General features: G+C 46.0%; 1 protein-coding gene across 1 annotated transcript in view; it reads right to left on the reverse strand.

The window, feature by feature from the left end:
- The window catches only part of LOC146829568 (homeobox protein CDX-4-like), a 159,419-nt gene that overhangs the window by 88,166 nt on the left and 46,414 nt on the right, over positions 1 to 24,839 (reverse strand). The window contains exon 2 of the mRNA XM_085608272.1: positions 5,810 to 5,955. Coding sequence (XP_085464398.1) covers positions 5,810 to 5,955 — 146 coding nt within the window. The remainder of the gene's footprint in view (positions 1 to 5,809; positions 5,956 to 24,839) is intronic.

Consider the following 24,839-nt stretch of genomic DNA (forward strand, 5'->3'; position numbering starts at 1 on the left):
CACTAGTGAGATCAAGTCCAGTAAAAACCCTGTAAAAAGCATTTTCAAAATACATAACGACCTCAAAAACAGGAAAAATCCTTCCACTCCGGTGATCACATCGGGGCAGCAATGTGAGGATTTGGCCACCTTCTTTGTTAAGAAGGTAGAAGCCATCTATAAATCCTTCCCTATATCCCCTATCGATCCCGTGGCTCCATCGGCTCCTCCTTCCACTGTTACCCTGGCAGTAATCCCCCCTATGTCCCAGGACTAGTTTCTTACATTGAGCAAGAAGGATAAATCAGGCTCCCCTAGGGATCCCAATGAGGCCTACCCAATTTAGGAACTCCCTACCTGTACTACTTACGCCCTTGTGTCAGGTTATCAATTCTTCTTTCACCACGGCCGTGGTGCATTTGCCATGGAAGCAAGCAAGGGTGGTCTCCTTGCTAAAAAAAAACCCTCACTGGACCCGACTAAGCCGGAAAACATTCGACCCATATCTCTTCTGCCTTGGGTCGCTAAAATTGCTGAGGCCCACACTAATAACATTCTTTCGACACCAGTGCCCTGGATCGTTCCCACCGGTGCCCTGGATCGTTCCCAGAATGGTTTCCGCCCTGATCACAGCACTGAGACCGCGCTTCTAGCGGTGAGTGAATATCTATGCACCATTCTGGACGAGGGACAAACTGCGGCCTTGATACTATTCGATCTTAGCGCCGCTTTTGATACGGTCTCCCATCAGATCCTCCTGCGTCGCCTAGAGGAGGCGGGGGTGGTAGGTCTTGCCCTGGATTGGTTTTGATCTTTTCTATCTGAAAGAACATTCCAGGTCACTGCCCCCCACCCTCCTTCCTCTCCCACACTCATTCCATCAAGCAGGGGGTTCCCCAGGGCTCGGCATTGAGCCCTGTTCTGTTTAACCTCTATTTTCAACCACTGGCGGCGGTGTCGAGGTGTAGGAAGGTGGATATCTGACTATGGTTACCCCCAACTTTTTGCCTAGTGTCTAGCTGGTTTTTCGACTTAGTTGGCCTGAGATCCTGCCATTCAGGGTCTCAGGCTGTCTGCTCTCTCCTTAAAATGGACTCCATGTACCCTAGGTGCATACACAATTGGTAAGGATCACCTTATTGGACCCTGTACAGTGTACCCTAGGTACCCAGGGCATAGGTGTACCCTAGGCCTCCCAGGGGCTGCAGCATGTATTATGCCACCCCTGGTCTGGCCTTCCAATCAGACACAACTGGCTGATCACTCAGCTGGGGCAAGGTCGTGTAATCACCCCTTGCTTAGATATAGTATATCTATATCTACCTTATATATAGACACATGTGTACCTATCAGCCACTCCTATGGCAGGCCTTAACAATCCTGGAGGCAGAGTGCTTGGTAACATGTGAGATGGTGCTCTAGCATGAGCTGAGCCTGTCTGCAGCTTTCGGAACCATGTCCTTATAGCTGTTCTATGATATAGCCTACCATATACTCTTAAAGTGCCTTATAATCTTAAACGGTTATGGTAACTATGGTTTGGCTTTATCAAAACATGTCGTGTAAGGTGTCTAACATTTTGGAATTATACCCCCATACCATTTCTGGTGATGAGGATATTATTCCTCCCTTCTAGAGGGAGAGACATGTTAAAATCCTACTTTGCTGTTTAACTCTAACCAAAGCCTCAGCATCACAAAATGAATGCTGCTGCCACAGACACAAGTCTGACCTCCTGCTGCTGGGAGTGATCCCGGCAAGGGAGGCTTGGACAATAGGTTTCCTGCTTGGGGAGGTGCTAGCACCTCCCCAGACAGACTTTAGTGTATTGGGGCAGGGAGGGCTGAAAGGAATGAGACATGCCTGGGGCACACAAGGTGTCCCATGCATAGTCCAGTTCAAACCGGTGCTGGGGCACTCCAGCCCCAGTCCTGGCGCGAAACTGGACAAAGGGAAGGGGGTGTAACCACCCCCCTCCCAGGTCCCACCCATAAGGCGTGACCTAGCAGGTATCCCAGCCCCCCAGATTAGTATAAGAGTGGGAGTTGGGCCTCAAGACTTTAGATTATCCTGAACCTGCAACTTGAACAGAAACTCTGGACCTTCGACATTCTACGAAAGAAGAAGACTGAAGAATCTCCCTTGTGGCCAAGGAGTGGCTACCCTGTGCAAACAGGCACCATCAAGAGACTACCCTTTGCTTTGCTAAAGTTCTACCAGGGACCGACTGCAGAGCCCGACCAGAGCCTTGACTTCCAGACTTCTCCGACCCTGATCCACATCCACAGCCGTGCTGAGATCCGTGGAGGCGACGAGAGACGTGAGACCGGCTACCTGGGAAAAGTGGCTAGTATCTTCAAGCGCAGCTTCTGAGGCACCCTTGAAGTTGTGCACCGGGGATTGAGAAGCCCCAACCCCAAGCACCATCTGCACCGAAGACCCGCCCCCCACACTCCACGAGTCCTGCGTGGGGCCCTTCTGCATTTTCCTGCTTGCCGCGTCTGTCCGGTTGCTTGCCCGCTGGCTAGTGGCCTTTGAGACGACGCACCCTGAAATCTTCAGCGCTGGTTTGGCTCCTCCAGACTGGCTCCCGCTTCTTTGAAAAAGAGAAGCACCCCAGACCTTCCTGGTCTGCACCAGAAGCAAGTCCTCCGTTCTACGTGGGTTCCGCTTGCCAAGGCTTGGTGAGTCCTAGTCCAACTTCGACGCCGCCGACAGCAAGAGCCTTCGTGGGACAGCTCGCCTCCTGGTCCTGGTCGTCCTCGACATTCCCTGGTCCTCATGGCTGCAGCGACAAGCTTCACCTTCACCTGCAAACTTCACGACATCGCCTGGTTCCTTTCTGGTTCCACGTGGTCACTGGCTAGTGACCTTGACTCTGTCCCCTCTGCTTGCAGGTATCCTTTCTTCCTGATCCCAGCCTTGGGATCCACCGGACACTCTTCACTGACTGCCTGTCAGCATCTTTCTTCAGGCATCCATAGGAGTCGACGACGAAACCCAACGCAACTTCACCCCTATGCACCCGCAGCCTGTGGGCTAGGTAACTTGGGTACTCCGGTGCTCATCAGGGTAGTGACTATCCTAGTGTCTAGTTTTCCAGTCTCGACTTCCTAGCTACTCCGGAAGTGTCCTAAATCTATTTAATTCAAAACTGTACTATTTCTATCGATTATACGCATTATGCGTGAGTGTTTCCACTCTGCACCTGAATCCCGTGGGCCTCCCACTTCCTAACCTTTGGTAGTATAGTGTAGCCCCAGCGATTCCCTAGGCCTAGGCCTATCCTATTTCCGTGACAGTGATCCTTATACCACTTACTTAGTATATGGTTTGCGTGGCCCCTAGGGCCTAACTGTATTACTTACCTGTGTGACTTAATGTATGCTTAAATAAGACTGTGTTGTACTTACCTCTAATCTCATAAAGAGTGCTGAGGGTTTGTCTAGAATAAATACACTTTATTTTTGATATATATCTGTTGTGGTGTCCTTTCAGTTGGTATTCAAGGGATTATATATGGTATCACAGCTGGCTTCACATGCCATTCAGAGTTTAGCCTAAGACTGCTCTTGTCCATGCTACCACTAGGATAGCTGGTCTATAAGGTTGACTTTACAACCAATCACCATAAGGGTTGTTTGGACTGATATAAGGTGTACACTAGAACTAGTGACCTCATACATCAGGCCAACTTCTCACACGAGGGACCATGGTTTGACCATGGTTTCGCATGCAGATGACACGCAGCTGGTGGTGGCCCTCTCCGACGATCCTACGCGGGGCGCCTTGCAGTTTTGGAGCCGCGGTTGCGCATTGGATGACCGCCAACTGCCTTCAACTTCACGCCAACAAGTCAGAAGTGTTGTTGGTGGGGAGAGATAAGGGGCTCTTGAGCACGCAATGGTGGCCGGCAACCTTGGGCAGCACCCCCACCCCTAAGTCGGCAGTGAAAAATCTAGGGATTTGGTTCGACTCCACTCTTGGATTCCAGGAGCACACCAAGAAGGTTGCTGGTACATGCTTTGGACTTCTCTGGGGCCTGAGGCCCATGTTGGGCTTTTTTGACCCTCCCACCTGCCAGTTGAGTGACTATCTTGTCCAAATTAGACTATTCCAAAGCACTTATGTTAGGAGCCAACAAGGCAGAAGTGACTCGCCTTCAGCGAGTCCAGAATGCAGCCGCCTGAGTCCTGCTGAGGCTCCCCAGAACCTGTTCCACGACAGGTGTATTGCGTCGCCTAAACTGGCTACCCATGTTAAAAAGGATAGAATTCAAAGCACTATGCCTGACCTTCAAAATACTAAAGCTTTCATCCCCTGAGATTGTGTCTAATCTGCTTGTCCCCTATGTCCCCACCCGCCAGCTAAGCTCTGCTGAGCAATTTTTGGCAATGGTTCCCCGGGTGAAACGCCTCCGATCGGGGGGCCGGTCCTTTCGGTATCTTGCCGCTAAAGTGTGGAACTCTCTCCCTATTCAGATCCGCCACCTAGATTGCTTGTTACCCTTTCGTAAGGCCATCCAAAACCTACCTGTTCCCCACGGTCTAGTCCCTAGCTCTCTACCGACACTGCTACCAGCGCCAGAACGCCTCTTCGCTGAGGCAGCTGTGCGCTATACAAGAATATCTAACATAATGGAGATCAGAGCCAACCCCTCTACTGTTTCATTAAAAAAGACAGGTCAAATGGCTACTGTTGGAAGAACTTAATCAGTAATAGCCTCTATGTCATTTGCTAGACACTTCCCTCTTGTGCTTGACAACCATTTTTACTTTGTGTGTTGAAATGCATGCTTGACAATCATTTTCACTTTGTGTTTTGAAATATGTGCTTGACAATCATTTTAACTCGGGGTTTAAAATGCATTTTGTCTTTCTTTGGAAGTAGTTCGATGCTAAAACTGCTCGGACCCATCAAGTTGGGCTTTTACCTGGTTGATCACTTGCTACCTCTTCTTCCCCTAGCACCCACAGTTACTTTTATCTTTCAGGTTCCTCTTATGTTGCTTTATTGTATTGTACTTATTCTGTTTCTTCACGTCAACGTTAGTTTTTAGGTCTCGCCTGACCCAGCGCATGCGCTGATCTGGCGAGACTTATTGAGAGGGCACCAAAAAGTGCTACCAGGCCAGCCTAGAGATACAGTGCATGTGCGCGGGCGGGCGCCGCGCTTTACCGCAATTACTTTCACTTTCACGGCCGCTTTGATGTTTGATCGTGATCACTGTCACTTTCGCGGCCGCATGGCCGCTTTGCATAGCCAATAGGTCTCGCTTTTGGGACCTTATAAGTATTTAGTTATGCAACTGTTGCATGGCTAAACACTTATAAGGTCCCAAAGGCGAGACCTATTGGCTATGCCAATGCTTGTTCTCTTTGTACAGCACTCTGATACCCGTCTGGGTCTTGTTCTCGCTTTATAAAATTTTTCAAATAAAGAGCATCGATTGTGTGGCCTGGTGTTTGTTTTGATGCTTTCGGAATTGGAGATTAATGTTTACTCGACCTGCTGCTGTTGCTTCATGGTTGTAGCAGGTCTGTTGGTGGTTGCTGAACCGAGGCTCTGTGCCCCTGTCAGCAGTGAACATATATATACTCGGCGCACAAAATCTGCTTTCCCATGGCTTTTTATTTATCTTGCCCAATTATTCGCCCTCTGACCCTCATTCCTACACAGACTGAGCAAATGAGCCCGTCCCGTCACCCGTGTGTTACTTCCACTTGGGTTGCAGTAGCACCAAGCTGCGGCCTGCCTCCCCGCCTCCTTCCCACGTCTGAAGCATGGGAAGCGCCGAGGCGTGGCCGCCAGTATTCCCATGTATACCGACCTGTCGGTCCGAGAGCCCCAAACGTGCGGCCAGCTCCGACTTCCTCCTGATGGTGATGTATCTGTTCGAAAGGAACTCCCTCTCGAGCTCCAGCCGCTGGTGATCTGTGTAGACGACCCGGTATTTCTCTCTGGTCCTCGTTTTGCCTATTTCAGGGGAAACAATGATATCACGTTTTTAAAAATGTGGTGGGGAGGTGGCCACCAGAAACGTACAATTCTATGTTATTGAAACACATGTTCTCATTTACTCCTTTTCTGTAGGACATATTCCCATTATATGGAAGCATCCATTGCAGCTCACAAATTACCGACGTATTCATTAAAAGCATTTTTATATCTCCGTGTAACCAAAACTTTAGTTACATACCTACGTTGTGCTCAATAAAACAATGCGCAAAACATCCATGTTCTTTCAGTCCTAGCCGCTGAAGCTAAACCTGTTTTTAAACCCTTAATTTATTTCACTTTAATCTTCCATTGGAAGATTGCGCCCACCTGCGGGTTTTCATAGACGCCGCACCATGCTACATGAAGTTCTGCGCCTCTGCAAAAAGGAGATCCTCGGGCTCGCCGGGCTTTTACTGGATCTATGTTAGCAGTAGACTGGAGACCGGGTTTTGAGACACCTGTTCTCGATCGTGCTTGGTAGAGGCTTATATCAAGGGCTTTAAATAAAGAAACCCGTAACAGAAGATGTAGTTACACTTTGTAGATGACCAGTAGTTTAAATAGTCTGCTCCTTTCACTGCTAGTCGGGTATCAAAAGGGATGCAAAATCAGTGAGCTTGATTTTGCCACAGTGAAAAACGTGTATGCAATATGGCCAGTCTGCAAAGCATATTTCAAAAAATAGTCCAGAATGGGTTGGGCTGCAAATAGTGCAAACTCCCACTTAACTCGCCAGAGTAGAAGTTCTTCTATTTCAGATACACTGGGGACAAAAGTATTTACAAGTACGGTAAGGAGTTCTCTTTTATGTACTCTTTTAGCAGTTCCAGAACATGCAACTTCCTATTAGTCGCCGCTTCTATTCGACACGGTCCTTTCTATTCTCAGACATTATATTCGAATATTCCCTGAAGGTTCCCATTTTAGATGACCGAGGCCAATCCACAGAGGCATGTGATATAGTATGTAAAAGAGCAAGGCAGGAGTACTATTGTATGTGCTCCAAAATGCCTTCGTAGATAGGCCCCACCGTGTATCTATGTATTTAACATATTCATAAATGCACTGCCATCTCGCAAAGGCACGAGAGCGCTGTTAATTAGAACATCCATAGAAAGCTGCTGCTTGCATTCACGTGTGCACGTTCAAAACGTAAAAAATAAAACAAGGAATAGTCCTCTGACTACTAAAGACCGCATCTGCTGCCCTTGCACTGTATCTGCTGTAATTAGGGTGACATCTCACCAGACCTGGCCATTGAGAGCTCTTCTAAGGTGATTGGGGAGTTTTTGTTGTTGTTTTGTTTTAAAATCCCTCTGATCTGGCTATCCCGGGTTTGATCTGAGCCACCCCGACAGCTTGCAGTAGAAGAGGCTCCCTGCACTGCATTGAGGTGTTAACAGGCAGCACACTCCAGACAAAGGCCTACAAGCAGATCTTATCAAGGCCCTTTCACATTCAGGGACGCAGGGCAATTGGCTCGGAATTTACAAGCTCTAAACAAATGTCCGCTTCCTTTCATCTTGGGAGGGCGGGGTGACGCAGGGGGCAGAGGGAAGCGACGAATAGTGAAGTATGTGACTTTTACAACTTCCTCTGGGCAGGCAGCCTCCCAGCGAATTTACCCGGGAGCACTGTCCATGCGGACGAGCAGAGAAGTGGACACAAACATTACTGTATTCTGCGCTGTTGAACAGTTAGACAGCAACAGTAACAGTTATAGGCGCCTCATCTGCATAAACGCTTACTGCTGTTCTGAACAAAGCTGAACCCAAGGCAGCGAATAAGGGATTACATTGCCGCACTGAGCTACAGTCTTATTTAAATAGGGTTAACTTTACAGTATAAAGTGCTAAAAACATGCAACCTCCCAGGCAGCAAAGCAGGGATTTCTAAAGCTAGTTACACTGTACCAGGAATGCAGTATTTGCACTGCTGTAATAAATGTGTGAACTGGTGTCTTTATAAGCTACAAAAACATATTAATGGGCCACAAGCCACTTATTAGTGGGCCATGTTTACTCGCTCGTAGCTGTGTGTGGTTGCATATATAGATATAGATAGATATGCACATGTATATTCACCGAAAAATAGTGACATTTGAGTTGTGGTTCTGGCTCAAATGCATAAAACAACAGAAATGTGGCAGTTAGGGTTTCCAACGCACACCAAATGGTGCCATACCTCACGCCGCCCACCATGTTTCTTTTTTGATGACTGGTAGTTTATTTATTAATGTATCTATTTGCCCTCCTCAAATTGGCGTTTTAAACATAGCAGTGCGAGTTATGGTGCATGTTGTGTGCTTTGGAAGTCATAAATCATGAATTTCAGTGATTTTATGTGTTAGAGAAAAAAACTCATAACTCATTTATTAACTTTATGTTTTTAAGGGAATTTCATAGTTTTTTATGATGTATTAATTTTCCAACCCATTGATGCTGCTCATGGCTTTTGGCTGTGCACAATGGGGTTGGCTGCCAAACCTTGAATTCGGCCAGGTTCTTGTGCTGTGTGCAACAGGCGGCTAACCCCTGCTGCATACAGCCTTTGGCATGCGCAGTGGCATTGGCAAAAGGACCTGGCCTTCACAAATCCAACACAAGCATCCTACGCTGAAGCTTGCTTCAGATTTGCAAGCCTGGTGGCTGACTTTTGAATCCTGGCACACAAAATGGCAGCCATGGACCTTCTTATTGTGGTCTCTGACACATTCGCAAATCAGATTTGCGAATCCTGTGTCTTTTACAGTTTTTTTTTTCTTTAAGGTGTGTGGGAGTGACATTTGAGTAGAGTGACTATATTTGCAGAACCGAAACTGGGATGGCCACAGACATAAAAGCTGTGAACTTCTGTTTCAAAGAGAATGGGCTGCCCAAGAAAGAGCGAAGACTATGTCGTCTAATATTACACATGGAAAGCAGTTCATTGTGATTTGCACTCTGCAACTTGTGATCCTGTATTTATAATGGTACAACAAGACTACAAATACCAGAAGGTCAAAAAGAACAACAAGCATTTGCAATGCAATAGGTCTCGCATTTACGGGAGTTTGAGCTATTGGCATTGTAATTGACAATGCGTTTTATTTATGTTTTACAAACAAAAACATAAATAAGAGGCATTGTCATTTACAGTGCCAATAGCTCAAACTTGCGTAATTGCGAGACCTATTGCATTGCAAATGCTTGTTAGGGATGGGGAGATTAAGTGATTTGCCCGGAATCACAGGATGCTTGAGCCTCCCGTCAGACTCGAACCCAGTTCCCCACCTTCAAAGTCAGCCACTCTACTGTTAACCTACATGTGTATCTGAGAAAGAATAAATGGCTGCTCATTGTATTCTCTATTCCCCAGTGAGAAGCGCTCAGAACTCTTTCTTTCACTTTCAAAGTAGTAATTGAAGCAAGCACCACACAGAATGTGCTATTATACGTGGGGGGAGGGCAGAGGTAGGTTGTGCCTCGCTGGGCCTGTTGCTGCACTGAGTCATGGAAGTCTGTTGTCAGTCAGACACACCCAGGGGCGGTGGAGGTAGACTTACCAGGCCCAGTTGATGCTGGTGGGAGCGGCAGCCCCGGATTCCTACAGGGGCCCCTGCTGCCCCGTAGACAGCTGATTGCGCTCCGCGGCTGAGACACTTCCTGGCGTGTCACTAGGGGCAAGCAGGAGCATTACACAGAATACGTGGCACGCGTCGCAGCCTTAAGAGAAATAGCCCATTACTCCCAGTGTATGTACATCCAATGCGGTGTGCTTTGTTGATGATCACATTCATAAGTATTGACACACAGTTTTGGTTTTTGTACAGTTAACACTGGATTCAGTGAAGCGTAAAAAAACAGACCCCATGTAATGTTAAGATAATGGCCATTAACTGGGCAGTCACATTTTAGCAATCCTAGAATTACTGAGTATTAATTAGCAAAAGTCGTGCCGTCGCGGACAGAGACGTCATATGACATGTGATCCTCTGCAATAAACTTTGAGCTTTTTGCATCATTGCATACTTTTACTCTAAAGATGCTAGGACATAAAAGGCATGTCATTCAGTGACAACATAGCACTATGCGTACCCATGAAAAGAGATCATGTTGAGGAGCATTGGTAGAGCGCTGTCTGTATAGTGTTCAAGTGTATATCAAGAGCAAGGTGGACTGGGTTAGCTGTGTGGGTAGGGAGTCGAGGGATATGTTGGGGTACAAGCACAATGTGTGTACAGTGGATCTGCAGGTCCAATGCAGAGCAGTGGGAGACCTGGCTTTGCTCATTTTATGAAGAGACAAAGGAGGGGCTGCGGGGTGTGCCCTTCCCTCGCTATCTCTTCCCTGAACTGCTTCTATCAATTATAATAATTACAGTCTACATGTACCTGCAAAGAGAACAAGCAAGCATGGGGAATGCAAGGGTGGGTTAAGGGATGGGGCGATAATGAGGTCAGCATTGCAGGGTGTGCAGAGCCTTCTGGGACCAGGCGGACTGATAGAATAGTAGTGATGGCGAAGGTACAGTGGAGGGGTACAGTGTTGTAGTGTATCAGCAGGGATGGCGGGGGCATAGCGAAGCGGCACCGTGCTGTAATGTAATAGTAGCGATGGCGGGAATATAGCACAGTGACACGGTGCTGTGGTGTAATAGCAATAATAATGGGTTTGGAAAAAACGGGCACGGTGAGGGTGTAGCAGCGATAGCGGTAATACAACGGAAGGTCACGGTGTCGCAGTGTAATAATAATAACGAGGGCAGCAGACAGGAGCGGCACAGCGTAGGAGTTGTGGCAAGGATACAGCGGAGGGACCAATGTTGTAGGAGACAGCAGAGGGACAGAGTGGTGTAATGCAATAGTAGTAATGACGACAGTAGAGAGGAGAAGCACGGTGTAGTAGTATAGTAACAGTCATAACGAGGATGCGGCGAAGAGACATGGCGCAGTTTGTCATAACAGTAATAGTGGGAGAAGCACAATGTTCTGGTGCTGGTGGTGTAGTGATGACAGGCGTGAGCGAAAAGGAGCAAAGGGGCACAGTGGGGCAGCGTAATAGCAGGAATAACGAGATACAGCAGAGGGGCACGAAGGCCTAGCGTGATAGCAGTGATGACGGAATACAGCAAAGGGGCACCATTCAGCGAGGGAAAGGCGGGAGAAAGAAGAATCAACGGGAATAGGGCACACATGCTTTTGTTTACATGAAAGGGGCGGGGCCTGTCACGGGCAGCTGATTCTGCTCAAGACAAACGACATTAGCAGAGCGGTCCGTGCCCAGAGGAGGCGGTGTCCACAAGCAGGGGTCACCAGGGGTCACCCAGAGAAGTCCGCAGAGAGGCAGAGTCTGGATGCCTGAGGGGAACCAGAGACAAAGTAAACAAGCAAGAAGGGGGTGGCAAATGGTGTGCACTTTGATGTCCTCAGTGGCCGCGCGGCTCACTGAGGACATCAAAGCAAGTGATCAGGCAGTGCTTTTCAGGCTGCCAAATGGTGCGCGCGCCCGGCGCACATGCACTGTATTTGGAGGCCTGAAAAGCACTGTTTGCACTTCCAAAACTCGCTTACTAGAAGTCTCGCCAGAGCAGCGCTAAAGCGCTGTCTCAGACGAGACCTAAAAAGTAGTGAATTAGCTTCAATGTGTGTTTTCTCTGGGAATAAAAGACACATTAATTTCTCCTTTTCTGAGTTTTACGCAAACCTCTGAAACCTAGATGAAAACGCTCCTTCTCCCAGGTGGTGATTAGACATAGGCAGGTTCACTGAAATTATGCAGCAGGAGAGCACCAAATTATTCGGCAGGTTTAACTAAATTATGTGGCAAGAAGAGCCAGATTATGTGGCATAATGTAATACTGTCTGGGCAAAGATTTCTCCTTATTAGTAACAGTTTAACAACCAAATAGAGAAATATGCAAATTAAAGATTACCTGTTAATCTTTGCAAAGGGTCTTCCACTGTGTGCATGCACACTGCCACGTTTCTAGTTCCTTTTAATCCGTTTGAGCAAGAAGCAAAATATTTTTGTTAAAATATGTAATTTAGCCAACAGATGATGGATTATGTGGCAAATGCAGCAACTCCATACTTGAATGAAAAATGCCATGGCCACATAATTCTATTGACCCTGGACATAGGGCATGCTTGGCCTTCGTTGATGGATTTATTTCATACTGATTCACCCCTCTTTAAAACCTGCTGTGCTGAATGAATGAGATAAGGCAGCACAGCAGACTACTCTTTAAGGAATTCAACTTCAATCCCTGGTGTGAGAAAAGAGCCAGTGAAAATATGAGCATGCCCTAACTAGTAGTTAATGTGCGCTTTTTTCCACCCTTTATCAGAAACCAGGACATGTATTCATTCACAGTAAAAGTATCGGGACACCGGGACTGTCTTTGAAAAACCGGGCAAATCTGGTACGTCTGGTCACCCTACCATTGTTGACTGATGGTCAGGTGTGCCTACTTGGTCTCTAATAGCCCTTTTTAGGTAGAGCCTGGGCAGGACATACGCTGCTCTGCGAGGCATGCTGTATTGAGGTATGGCATAGAAGCTCTGCTCATTTGTCGCCCATCTCTTCAATTGGCTCCTGTTACCGCCCTTTTGCAATCGTTGCTTTTTATTCGTGAATAGGCTTTGTAGTCCCTCCTTGGTACTGCCTTGTCTGCATTTGTAACCTCCCATAACGACTGGACTTTTTACTTGTGGTGTTACACGGTCTGCTTTATCTAGTCAGTGAGCACTATTTCCTTTAATGATCTTCCCTATTCAACACACGACGTCGCAGCACGCCGCCAACTTTTCTATTATTCCTACTCATTTATTTTTTCATTTCCAGCTCGGTCCGCTTTAACTATAGCGGCTGCACTTATTTAATTATTTATTTATGGCGGAATCTGTTTTCACTTTAGCGGCCGCGCTTTATTTATTTAGTTAATTTACAGCGTGGGCTGCTTTCACTTTAGCTGCTGTGTTATTTAATTATTTAATTCGCAGCGCAACTGTTTCATTTTAGCAGCCGCGCTACAAAAGCTTTCTTTCTTTTTACACTTTGTGTAAAAGCGCCCCATACGCGCTTTCACTTTAATGTTGGCCATGTCCCTTTCTTTAGACGCTGCTCACTGTAACCTGAATATGGCGCGCAGCGTCTAAAGAAAAGGGTGTGTCCACCATTAAAGTGGTCTCGCATTTGTGAGAGTTTGAGCTATTAGCATTAGAAATGACAATGCCTTTCATATATGTGTTACATTGAAAAACACATAAATAAAAAGCATTATCATTTACAATGCCAATAGCTTAAAATCTCGCAATTGTGAGACCTATTGCATTAAAAAATGCTTGTTTTATAAAGTTCAGGAGAAGAGGACTGTGTCCAGAGTCCTTAATGGCTACTGCGACTTTCTCTTGCTACAGTCAGTCAAATCCCTCTGCAGTTCACCAACAGGGCTGTTAGGGCAGTGCCTCACCACCTGGGACCTACAACAGACACTATATGATATCGGCATTGTTTTTAATTAGCACATATTTACTTTAGGCTAAATTAGTGTTGCAATGTTGCTGTCACGTAGTGGAGGAAGCATAGTCCTCTTACTCACACTACTTAAATGAGTGACAAGGGTTGCTGTAAGATTGTGTACATGTCAGGTTTGGCAAGTATTGGGCACTGCCAACCAAAGTAGCACACTTTGAGGTCTCTGAACTTATGCTGGATTAGAAAAACAGGTTAATAGAAAGGACAGCCTCTTGTTCTCCAATTGTGCGCTGTGTTGTTATGTTATAAGATCAGTAGAGTTTATAGTCCAAGAAGGAAGGCATGAGCTGGGTGTCATCTGCATAAGCCCCAAGATTTTCATGACCTGAGCAAAAGGTTGAATGTAAATGTTAAACAATGTCAGGTTCAGGGACAAGCCCTGGGAGACGCCGTGGTGCAGAGCATGCGACTGGGGACTGTAGGGAGGGGAGATAACCTGAAAAGAGTGCTCAGATAGAATGGAGGCAAATTAGGACAGTGCAGAACCACCAATGCCAATATCCTGTAGGCGCTAAAGAAGGATTTTGTGGGATACCGTATCAAACGCCGCGCTTAAATCGAGAATAATCATAGCTGCAGATTTGCCATAATCCAAATTGCTATGGAGATGCTCCATGACTGAAAGTAGTGCAGATTCCTACTATACTCCTGCCTAATGCAATTCTGGGAAATGTCCAAAATCTGGTTCTCTTCTAGAAATTCAAGTTAGAATAGCATTAACATGTCTCTCAGCTACCTTGGAAATGAAAGGACGGAGATAGATTGGCCGAAAATTCTCAGGTTTGGAAGCATCCAGAGAAGGTCTCTTCAGGAGAGGGATGGTTCCAGGAGCCAGGAACAGATGCAGTGGAGAAGGAAAGATTAATAAATTCCAGACAAGGTGGAATAAGATAGTCCTGATGTTTAAGGAACACCTCTGGCTTAATGGGTCAGCAGGTGAGCTTGATTTAACTTTGCTACATAAAGTGCGTAGCTCCGACAAACTCAAAGGAGAGAGAACATTTAGCGAGGACAGAGCATTGCTAGTAGAGCCATCTGGCTTCAGGGTGGTAGTCCTAAGGGTAAAGTTTGAATAAATGCCATCTTTCTTGCCAATAAAATACTCTTATATTTTCACATACAGCATTGGAGGCTTCAAAGGACTCTGCTGAAAAGGCAGTTTTTGTAAGACTATTTAAAAGGCTGAAAATCTCTTTTGTGGGGTTGTTGCTACTCGTTATTTTATTTTATTTGCAAAATAGTCTGCCTTGGATTTCCGGATCAGTTTGTGATAGGACTTTGTAACTGCTCTGTATTGTCTGTTTTTTGCGAAAAGTCATTTCCTCCAAGTGCACCTGAAGGCCATACAGTATTTCCTAGCAGACATTAAAGAATCTGCCATAAAAAATTGGCAACAAAGTAAATGTGTTCCAGATTACTTTATTGGTCAAAAAGAGGATGCATTTTAAAAGATCCTACAGGGTTAAGATACCTGCTGCAGAAATCTTTTTATGTCCAGCAATTTTGAGGGGATTAAAATAGTGGTAGCGCAGGTCTTGGAGAGTTCGGGGCATTGTCCAGTCAGTTTTGACTCATAAAGTAGCATAGAGGCCCAATATGCCTGCTGCAGAACACATCATGTAACATGCAGTTCTTAGATTTGTAGTTTGTTAGATAGGTAAGTGGGCAGCTGCTTTTGACACCGGTATCGTTTTGTTACTTCCAGTTCATAAGTTGCAAGCCTTCTAATGTACACAGTGATCTATTTATTGGCATCAAAGAGCTGCATGCAAACTGTAAGTCATTGGTTTAGCTCCTTATTGTTTTTTTCTCAATCTGTTGTTATTCTAGGATGGCAAAGAAGGGTTCCTTTAGGAAGTAATAAGGTCTTGTTAGTTCAGGTAAGCACAATCACTGCATTACGTTTTATATCCTGATGTATTGTTTCTCACGACCTTGCACTCTTAACATGTAATGTCTACAAGTATGGGTGATATGCAATTCCTACACTATATAAACCACATTATCCTATTAAACAACTCCTGTAAATTGATTTGCAGACTTGCGTGATGCATTGTAAAGTGCTCCGACAACCTACACTGGACTGAGCAGAGCTATAAAATAACTTAAATAAAAACATTAGTAGGTGCCATTAAATGAATATTTGTTTAATTACTCATACATTATGTTATGTGTATTTGTAAAGTGCATAATCACCGGCAAGGGCATTGGCGCTGAGCAGCTGTGTGTACCTAGCCCTACCCTATGGTAGGTTGGTTAATAAAAATTCAGAACTTCTGCTTCATGCGGCATTCAAGAAGAGACAATTAGGTTTTTATGTGGAAAGGGAGGTCATTCCACGCTTTAAGAGTTATGTAAGAGAATGCCTGTCCTCCTCATCTGGTTCTGTGTATGCATGGGATGTTGGCGACTAGGAGTCCTGCAGAGTGGCAGTGTCGGGATGGCTGGTGGAAGGAGATGCAATTGTTCAGGTAGGTGGGGCCTGATTTATGCAATGACAGATGAATCTTGCATTCTTACGGTGCAAGCACATCGCTTACATAAAGAGCTGAACAATGTTAAAAGCCTGCCTCCAATAGTTTCTCTTAAGTACTTGTGACGTGATAACTAGTTGTGCACCTTTGTTTCTTTGCATTGCATTGGCATCCAGGTGTCAAGCGCCAGATGGCTCCCAGCCAGGATGATACTTGAAGAAAAGGAGGGCTGTTGGTCTTTTAAATCAGGCCTTTGTTTTGGGTTCTTGCTGCTTGCAGGTTGCTGCTTCAAATGGAATGCAGACAACCTGCAGTAGCTGCTTAAATATGTCCCAGTGTCAAAAAATGACACCATGACAAATCAGCATGATTCCCTAGGTCAGCCTGATCCCAGATCTGGCCCAGAGAGGAAAGTCCTTTGAATTATTCTCTTTTCATCCTACCTGTTAAAGCAAGTCGGTTTAAACCCAAGGAGCCAAGATGTTTGTTTTAAAACAATTGCAGCTGTAACACCAGAAATTCGAGCAAATGTGGAAGGTTTCCCAGAACAATTGTGTTTGATTCAATCAAATCGTGATATAATATTGCCAGCATGATCTTTATTTCTCTGTGAAATGATTTAATCACTGTATGGGTGGATTCTATTTGATGCATGTGTACATCCACGGATACCTAACTTAACTCTCACGAGAAAAAAATGTTTTCTAAGCTGGAACCAACAGCTGTGCTTTAACCCCTTGTGTACTTATCTACCCTGAAAAATAATTCCATTTAGCCTTGAGAGCTTTTTTATCCTCTCCTATTTAATTTGATGCCCATCCAAAACCCTCCTCTTTGAAGAGGGGTGAAAAAAAGGTACAGAGACTCACAGATAGAGGAAACGTTTCCTGAAATTTCAAGAATATGGTTTGGATCCCTGGGGTATCTGCCTCTCCCCACATTACATGACTGAATTCTACATGTCCTGCTGCAGCCCATTGGGCCTTCCACGTCAGGGTAAAAGCTGCAAAAAGTGTCCCAGCCAAGCAGAAACAGGAAGTTGATTTAGGGTTTTGAGCTAGCATTGGAGGAATATGACCGTACTAAGAACAGGGGCCAACTCTGGGCAAAGGGGCAAACAAGGATATGGGCAAAGAGTGAGAAGATGCAAGCAGTGTCGTGGTCTAAACAATGATACCAAACAGTGATCTTGTCAGACAGTGACATAAAGCAAACTTGGGACATGGTTATGTTATGTTATCCAAACTTATAAAGCGCACTATCTCCCTACGGGTACCCTGGTGCTGAATTACGTTAGTTCTGCGGTTAGCACATTTTTCTATAAAGATGTCAGTTGCTTGGTATTATCAGGTGATCTGAGTTACTCCTTTTGAAAAACTGTAAAAGATCTTCTATCTGTCTTAAAGTAGACAGGAGCTCATTCCAGAGTCGTGCTGCTGCAGAGCTAAATGGTTTTCCTCCAAATCTTGTTCTAAACCTGGGCTTGCTTACCAAGTTGGCTGATGAATAACGATGGCTTCTGGTCGGGACATACCATTTAAATTTGCTCTGCAGTGGTATGGGCCCGAGTCCATGCAGTGCTCTAAATACAATGCAAAGCGATTTAAACTGTATCCCCGTGTCATTGGAAGCCAGTGAAGTTCTTTGAGAGATAAGGAAGCTGATGATCTATGCGATCTTTTAAAGGCTAGTTTTGCAGCTATTATCTGGATTCTCTGAAGTCTCTTAATCAGAAGATTTTGGGCCCCTACTGGCAGAGCATTAAAATAATCCAATCAACTCAGGATGACACTTCTGACTATAAGTTCTCTGACTGAAATAGGTAGCATTGGAAGTATTTTTCGTAGTGCTCTGATAAGGGGAAAACAGGTCCCAACCGTTTTATTCACTTGGGTTTCTAAACTCAGTGTGTTATCAAATAGATTGCACACTGCCTCAGAGGGTATTAGTGGCTTATCTGTAGGGATAGGCCTGAAGTTGGTCAGGAGAGAGAGATGAACTTTCTTTGTCAAACAAAACAGGTTCTCTGTTTTATCACCGTTAAACTGCAGGGAGTTATCTTTAAGCCATTTTGCAGTCCATATTGATTGACTCCCCTCCAGTGACAGGATGAGTTGTATGTCGTCCGCATAGTTCACCAGATTGACTTTATATGATTTAATGATAGTAATCAGTGGACTCAAATAGATGTTGAACAATACGGGACAAATTGCTGATCCTTGGGCACGCCCTGCTGAATGTTTCCAAACTTAGATTGAAAGGGAGGTAAGGTCACTGCCTATTGTCTGTTCGACAAGTATGACTGAAACCACTTCATTGCCATGCCATCTATCCCAATTTCCGTGAGCCTTTTCAAAAGGGTTCTGTGGTTGACCATTCTAAGTTCATCCATGACTGTCTCTGTTCCATGACCTGGTCGAAAGCCAAATTGAACATCTTCTAGCCTATGGTTAGTTTCTAGAAATTGTGAAAGTGTTTTACAAACCAATTGTTCTATAATTTTCACAGGGTAGGATAGAAGAGAGATAGGTCAGTAGTTTTCAGGGCACAGGGGGTCTAGCGTAGCTTTCTTCAAAAGTGGTGTCACCATTGCCTGTTTCCAACATGCTGGTACTACCCCACTACTCAGAGATTGGCAGCAGATCTTTCGGAGTTGCGGTAAAAGTTCCTCCTTTAATTCCTTCCACACCCTGTGTGGTAGAGGATCCACTGGGGATCCTGAGGAGACACTCAAGGCTAATGTATTGAAACCCTCCTCTGTTAGAGTCTCAAAGTATTCTAGAGTATCTAACTTATCCTTGCCCACCTTCTCCTCTTTCTGAGCCAGTGATGGCATCTCAGCCAATCTGACCCGGCCTTCTGATTTTAACGGCATTGCCCATTTCCATTCTATCAATGATTTATTCTCCTCAAAAAAAGTAGCTAGGCTATCACATAGGTCCAGTGATCTTATTTTTTAGGCAGTTGGGTTTGGAGAGGTCATTCATTATTTTATATATACATCTGGCACTATTCGACGCCCTTAAAATGGTGTTAGCGTAGTACTCTGCTTTTACTTTGGAAATCTCAATTTTATAGTTGCTCAATGCCGCTTTCAGGGCTATTTTATCGTCATCCGCATATAGATTTCTCCACTTTCTTTCTGCCTGTTTACAGCCCTTTTTTAGATTTTTTTTACTCCTCATTATACCATGGTGCTGACAACCTATGTGTATTTTTACGTTTTTTCATTGGGACAGTATGATCAAGAGTAGTTCTTATACTCTCCTACCCTACACCCAACACCTGCGGTGTCTCCCAGGGTTCCTCCCTCAGCCCTACACTCTTCAACGTCTACATGGCTACGCTCGCCCCCATCGTCCGAACCTATGGACTCAACATTGTGTCATACGCAGACGACACCCAACTCATCCTCTCCTTATCCAAAGAAACCAATACCGCCAGACACAATTTTCGAGATGGCATGGAAGCCGCCGCCAAATGGATGAAAAATAGCTGCCTACAACTAAATACCAACAAAACAGAAGTACTCGTCATGGCCCAAACCCAGACGCATGGAACAACACCTGCCCTCGGAAGCCCGCCCACCCCCATGGACCACGCACGCAACCTGGGAATCATCCTGGACTCCGAGCTCAAAATAGATTGCCAGATCAACTCTGTCTCGTCCGCCTTCTTCCACACCCTCTGCCTCCTACGCAAGACCTTCAAAAGGATCCCCCTCGAACACAGAAAAGACCGTCACTGACGCCCTGGTCACCATAAGACTCGACTACGGCAACACACTCTACGCCGGAATAAACAAAAACCTCACCCGCAAGCTACAGAACATCCAGAACGCCGCTGCGAGACTGGTCATCGACCTGCCAAGACACTGCCACATCTCCCAGCACCTGCGCGCACTCCACTGGCTCCCCATCGAAGCTAGAGTCACCTTCAAGATGCTCACCCACTCCCACAAGGCCCTCCACGACACCGGACCAGCATACCTGAACAGCCAACTCAAATTACACGCACCCCAGAGGACCCTATGATCTGCCCAGCTCTCCTACGCTGTGGTCCCCCGCACCAGAAAGACCAGATCGGGAAGCCGCTCCTTCTCCTTCCTCGCAGCCCGAGCCTGGAAAGCCCTGCCGTTCCACCTCAGACAGACAACATCGCTCCCCATCTTCGCAAGAATCCTCAAAACCTGGCTCTTCGACAGACCCCCACCCCTCCACCCCCCCTTGATGGACTGGCGCCTGCTAACCCCCTCCCCCCCCCCACCTCCCCCAGCGCCTTGAGACCCTTATGGGTGAGTAGTTGCGCTTAACAAACGCCTGATTGATTATCTCTTCACAGAATTCCAGATAGTTTTCATCCACCGATTTATTTATATCAAAAGGACATTTATCTGTGAACCTAGGGATTTGTTTTGTTATTTTTAAAAGTTTATTCCATTCCCTGCCCTGGCGGCTTTTTTCAATAGTGGCAGTACCTTTAATCATTCTAGGGTTAGATACCAAAATATTAATGAGATAGTGGTCAGCCCAACATAGGGGTAAGATACTTTCCATTGCTGCAACATTTTTTTGTCGAAAATATTAAGTTTAGTGTATGTCCTCCCTGATGCGTCATTTCCGTCACCAATTGTTGCAGGTTTATATTCTCACATGATTGGAGAAGATGGAGTGCTGGGCCTGGATTCCCATTTGACCATAAGTTAAAATCCCCAAGGGTGATCAGTCTGGCATGAGTAATTGACATATTGCTAAAAATGTCGATTAATGCCTGTTGTTGGGGGCTAACTGGGCATGGTGGCCACACCATACCAGTAAGCAGGTGCCCTTTAGTATCCTTTAAAGAAAACCCCAGAACTTCTATACCAGGGGTACTCACAAACTTTCTGTCGGGGGCCAAAATTACAGTGTGGTTTGTGGCCGAGGGCCGCACTGATAGGGGTGGAGTCAGTGGGGGTGGGATCAGTGGGGGGCGGAGCTAGAGTAAAATAAAAAAAACCTTTCAAAACATTAGACAATGCTGTATTTCACAATCAGATCACCATACTGCCCCACTTAGAGAAACTTGCAGTGCACTGACCCGCTATAAACACCTGGATGTGACTCAATTCTAATTACGCACTTGACAAGAACAATATGCTGCCTAAAAAAAATCAACATCCTAGAAAAAGCAAACACTCATAGGGAATGCAAGATTAAGTAAAGCATGTGAAATGTAAGCAGTGAGTGCTTTCGCATGAAAAGGTAAGGCCATGAATACAGGGACCGGAAAGGACCCGTTTCAGTGCCCATTGCTTATATTCTTTCAAAACATAGGCGGTATGGCTTAAAAAGACCATATTTGTAAACATACAGACGCTGTATACATTTTGTTTTCTAATTCACTCATCAAGCTGGTATTTCAGTACCTCCAGGCAGGGCCGGGGGCGGGCGTTACGCGCGCTCTCTTTGTTTACTTAAACAGCAGTAACAACGGATTACACCTCAGACGAGTGTAAACTACAAACACCGCTAACCAAACAAGGCCCTGCCACGTGGCCATGGGATCACACGTCACGGTCCATGGTAATCCACCATCAGGTAAATCAATATTGAATTTGTTTGCTTGAATGTTTGATTGTGGATTTATTGTGGATTATGTAAGGTTATGGAATTGTTTCATGTAGGATTGCCCTACTGAACATTTTGCCTTTACATTTCTTGCACAATCAAGGACAGCCACACGCACGTCAGAGGGTTACACCATCCCTTGGCACTTACGAGCAAAATCAAGAAATGAAGATGAGGGACAAATATAAATGCCAGAAATTGTACCCATTTGAGCAACAAAAAACTCTAAGAAGATCGTAAAACATCTGCGAAGCACTAGAATTGGAAGGGCACTAACCTAGCGCCCTTATAATGGGTGGGGGTAAAGTGTTTTCTATTTATTCATTGTGTCTCGCCTTGGTCTGTTTCTTTTTTTTTATTTTTGCATTTTGGTTCGAATAATAACAATAAACATTAAATTGCAAAGAAAATTCCAAGGCTGGGTGAACCATTCATACAGGATAATGAACATATTACAATCTCTCATGTACCATTTCTCCCACAACAGACATCCGATGAAGTAAGTATATTTTATTGGAGGCAGCACAGCATTTCTAGATACCACTTAGCTTTAAAACCTAAGCTGTTAATTCAAGCAAACGACAAAGCCCACCGGGACTCGCACCTCTGCTGCATGCTGAAGTGGCTTGCTAAGTGAGGTGCCTGCTGCAGAGTCAGAGGCCCTGGCAATGAAACAATCGGCCACATATCCGAATCCAGAGGAAGCTTTCCACCGTTCATAGCAGCGCTGTGAAGGTTCTCCGGGGCTGCGGGCAGGAAGGACGTCGTCCACAGGAAGCTCACCAAAAGGTCCTTTAAAAGTCAGCTGTAACTAGCGCTAGTTACAGCTGACTTTTAAAGGGCGTGAGCTTCATGTGACGTCAGAGGCAGGCAGGCCAATCAGAGGCAAGCAGTAAGCAGAGACGATGGCCGCAGGAGGAAACGTTGTGAATACGTATTAAAGCGTATTCGCAACGTTTGCTCCTGCGTCCATCTTCCCTGCTTACTCCAAGGAAGTGTACTTTAAGCATCAAGGTCCGCGGGCCACCAATGAAGGCCGGGCGGGCCGCCAGCGGCCCGCGGGACGTACTATGAGGAACCCTGTTCTATACCCTCAACTTCATCAATATCGGTCGGGGTAAAGTTCCATTTGTCTTTAAAAATTACTCCTACTCTGCCTCCTCTTCTACTATGCCATGGCATATGAAAGGCCCTATATCCTGGTGCACATACCAACCCCAGGTCGACGTCTGAGTCAGGGCGTGTCCATGTTTCCGTCAGAAACACCGCATCCAGGTCATGTAATTCCAGCAGGAGGTGGATCTCCAGGTGAAGTTTCACAAGGGATCTAACATTTACTAAGCCACATTTAAGGTTATCCCCCCCTGCTTCCTTAGAGACTGTTCTTGAGGTTACTGGTAACCTGTGATTAGAATCACCACCCCCATGCTCACCTATTGGCAGGATATGTTCCCTAGTGTATCGGTGGTAAGTACACCCCGTGGAGTTTTTTCCCAATCAGGCAGCATGGCTGTGCTGTGCGCGGCCGGTGCGCGGACGGGCTTGCCTTTGGCGTACCCACACTTGCATCAGCCTTGAATAGTGAGGGTAGCCTCCTCCTTCAGGTCAACTAGACCGCTAACCAAGATGGCGTTTGATTGGTGACCCGTTGTAGGACTTGACACTTTTTGGCTAAAGTCCCTAAACTTTTTGCTTTCCCCTAGACCTTTTTTCTGACATGGTATTGCCAACTTATGTGCTTTGGAGACTTTGCCACTGTTAAACAGTGCAAAGTGCCCGTACTCCCTGTATAAAGTATAATGGTAATTGGCTGTCCATGATTGGTATGTTTGCCTTACTAGTAAATCCCTAGTAAAGTGCACTATGTGTGCCTGGGCTGGTAATGCAGATGCTACTAGTGGGCCTGCAGCACTATTTGTGCCACATACACAAGTAGCCTTAAAAAGGGAACTCAGGCCTGCCATTGCAGTGCCTGCGCGCCGTAACTTACCCTTCCCTTTCTATGCACCTCAGACACCCCTATCGTAGGTCTAGGGTACCCCCTGGACAGGGTGCAGTACATGTGAAAGGTAGGACATGTACTAAGGTGCGTGCCATGTCCTGCCAGTGAAATAATCTCCATTTTGTTTTTCACTGTTGAAAGACCATCTTGCCCATAGGATAGAATGGGGAGGCTGTGTAATATGTTTTCCAGCCTATCTTCCCAAAGGCTTAAGATGGAAAGGTGAAGTTTAGTATGCCTGAACTCACAATCTAATAATACATCTTTTTATGAAGGTAGTTTTTGCACTGTGTGTTTAGAAGCCGCTCTTTTAGAAGTGGCTGAGTTTTTGTGCTGTAACATTTCTGTGGGTCTCTGCCTGGCTGTGGATTGACTGTATGGATTTGAAAGCGATAAGATCTGGGGAATGTCTTGACCCAGGGGAGGAGGTGAGACAGCAACAGGCTGACCTGCATCTGGAGTGTAGCGGGAGGAGAAGCCCCTAGAGGTGAAGAGGCCTGGGTTGCTGCTATAAAACAATTGTCACATCTCCTGCTGAGTGATTGAGAATCCAGACCCCCACTAATCAAAGGAAGAAAGGTGTCACTGGCAGAGATGCACCCAGAACTGATTTGAACAGGGGTCAGTGCCCCCTGACGCACAAAGACTTCAAATACATTGAGGGGTATAACTATGAGAGCTGAAGCCCCTGAACTTTGGAGAATGGCTTGACCAAGTGTGAACAAGACTGGAGCTGCTTCGTGGTCAAGCGGACCTTTGCTAAGGAAAAAACAACTGAAGAGACTGAAGGATAGGGCTGACCCGTACTGTGTGTTCTGGGGCTGGCCTGCAGTTTGCTGTTTTAACCAAGGAAAGGCTAAAGGGATTTTGCTGTGTGCTCTGTCCCCCTGCTTGAAATGACTTTGCTGTGTGCTGTGTCCTGAAGTAACTTATCCCCAAGGGCCCGAGGTGAGCTGGCTCCCTGTTTCGGAAACACATGAACACAAAAGTTTCCATGAGAGTCTCAGCGGCGCTGTGTGTGCATGCTTGCTGCAGCCTGAGATCCTCGTAATCCCGTGATCGTGCGCACTTGGAGTCCAAGCAAGGATCAGCAACGCGGTGTGCGTGTGCTTTGTGCAGCCTGAACCCCTTTGTGAGGATTGTCCAGTGATCGTGTGCACTGGAATCCAAGTGAGTTTCATCGACGCTGTGTGCGTTGTATTCCGTGAAGCCTTTGTGAGGATTTGCCTTGTTATCATGTGCACCGGAATCCACCTGA

Source organism: Triturus cristatus, chromosome 5_2 (genome assembly GCF_964204655.1).
Source record: "Triturus cristatus chromosome 5_2, aTriCri1.1, whole genome shotgun sequence".
In the NCBI taxonomy this organism is placed as follows: Eukaryota; Metazoa; Chordata; class Amphibia; order Caudata; family Salamandridae; genus Triturus; species Triturus cristatus.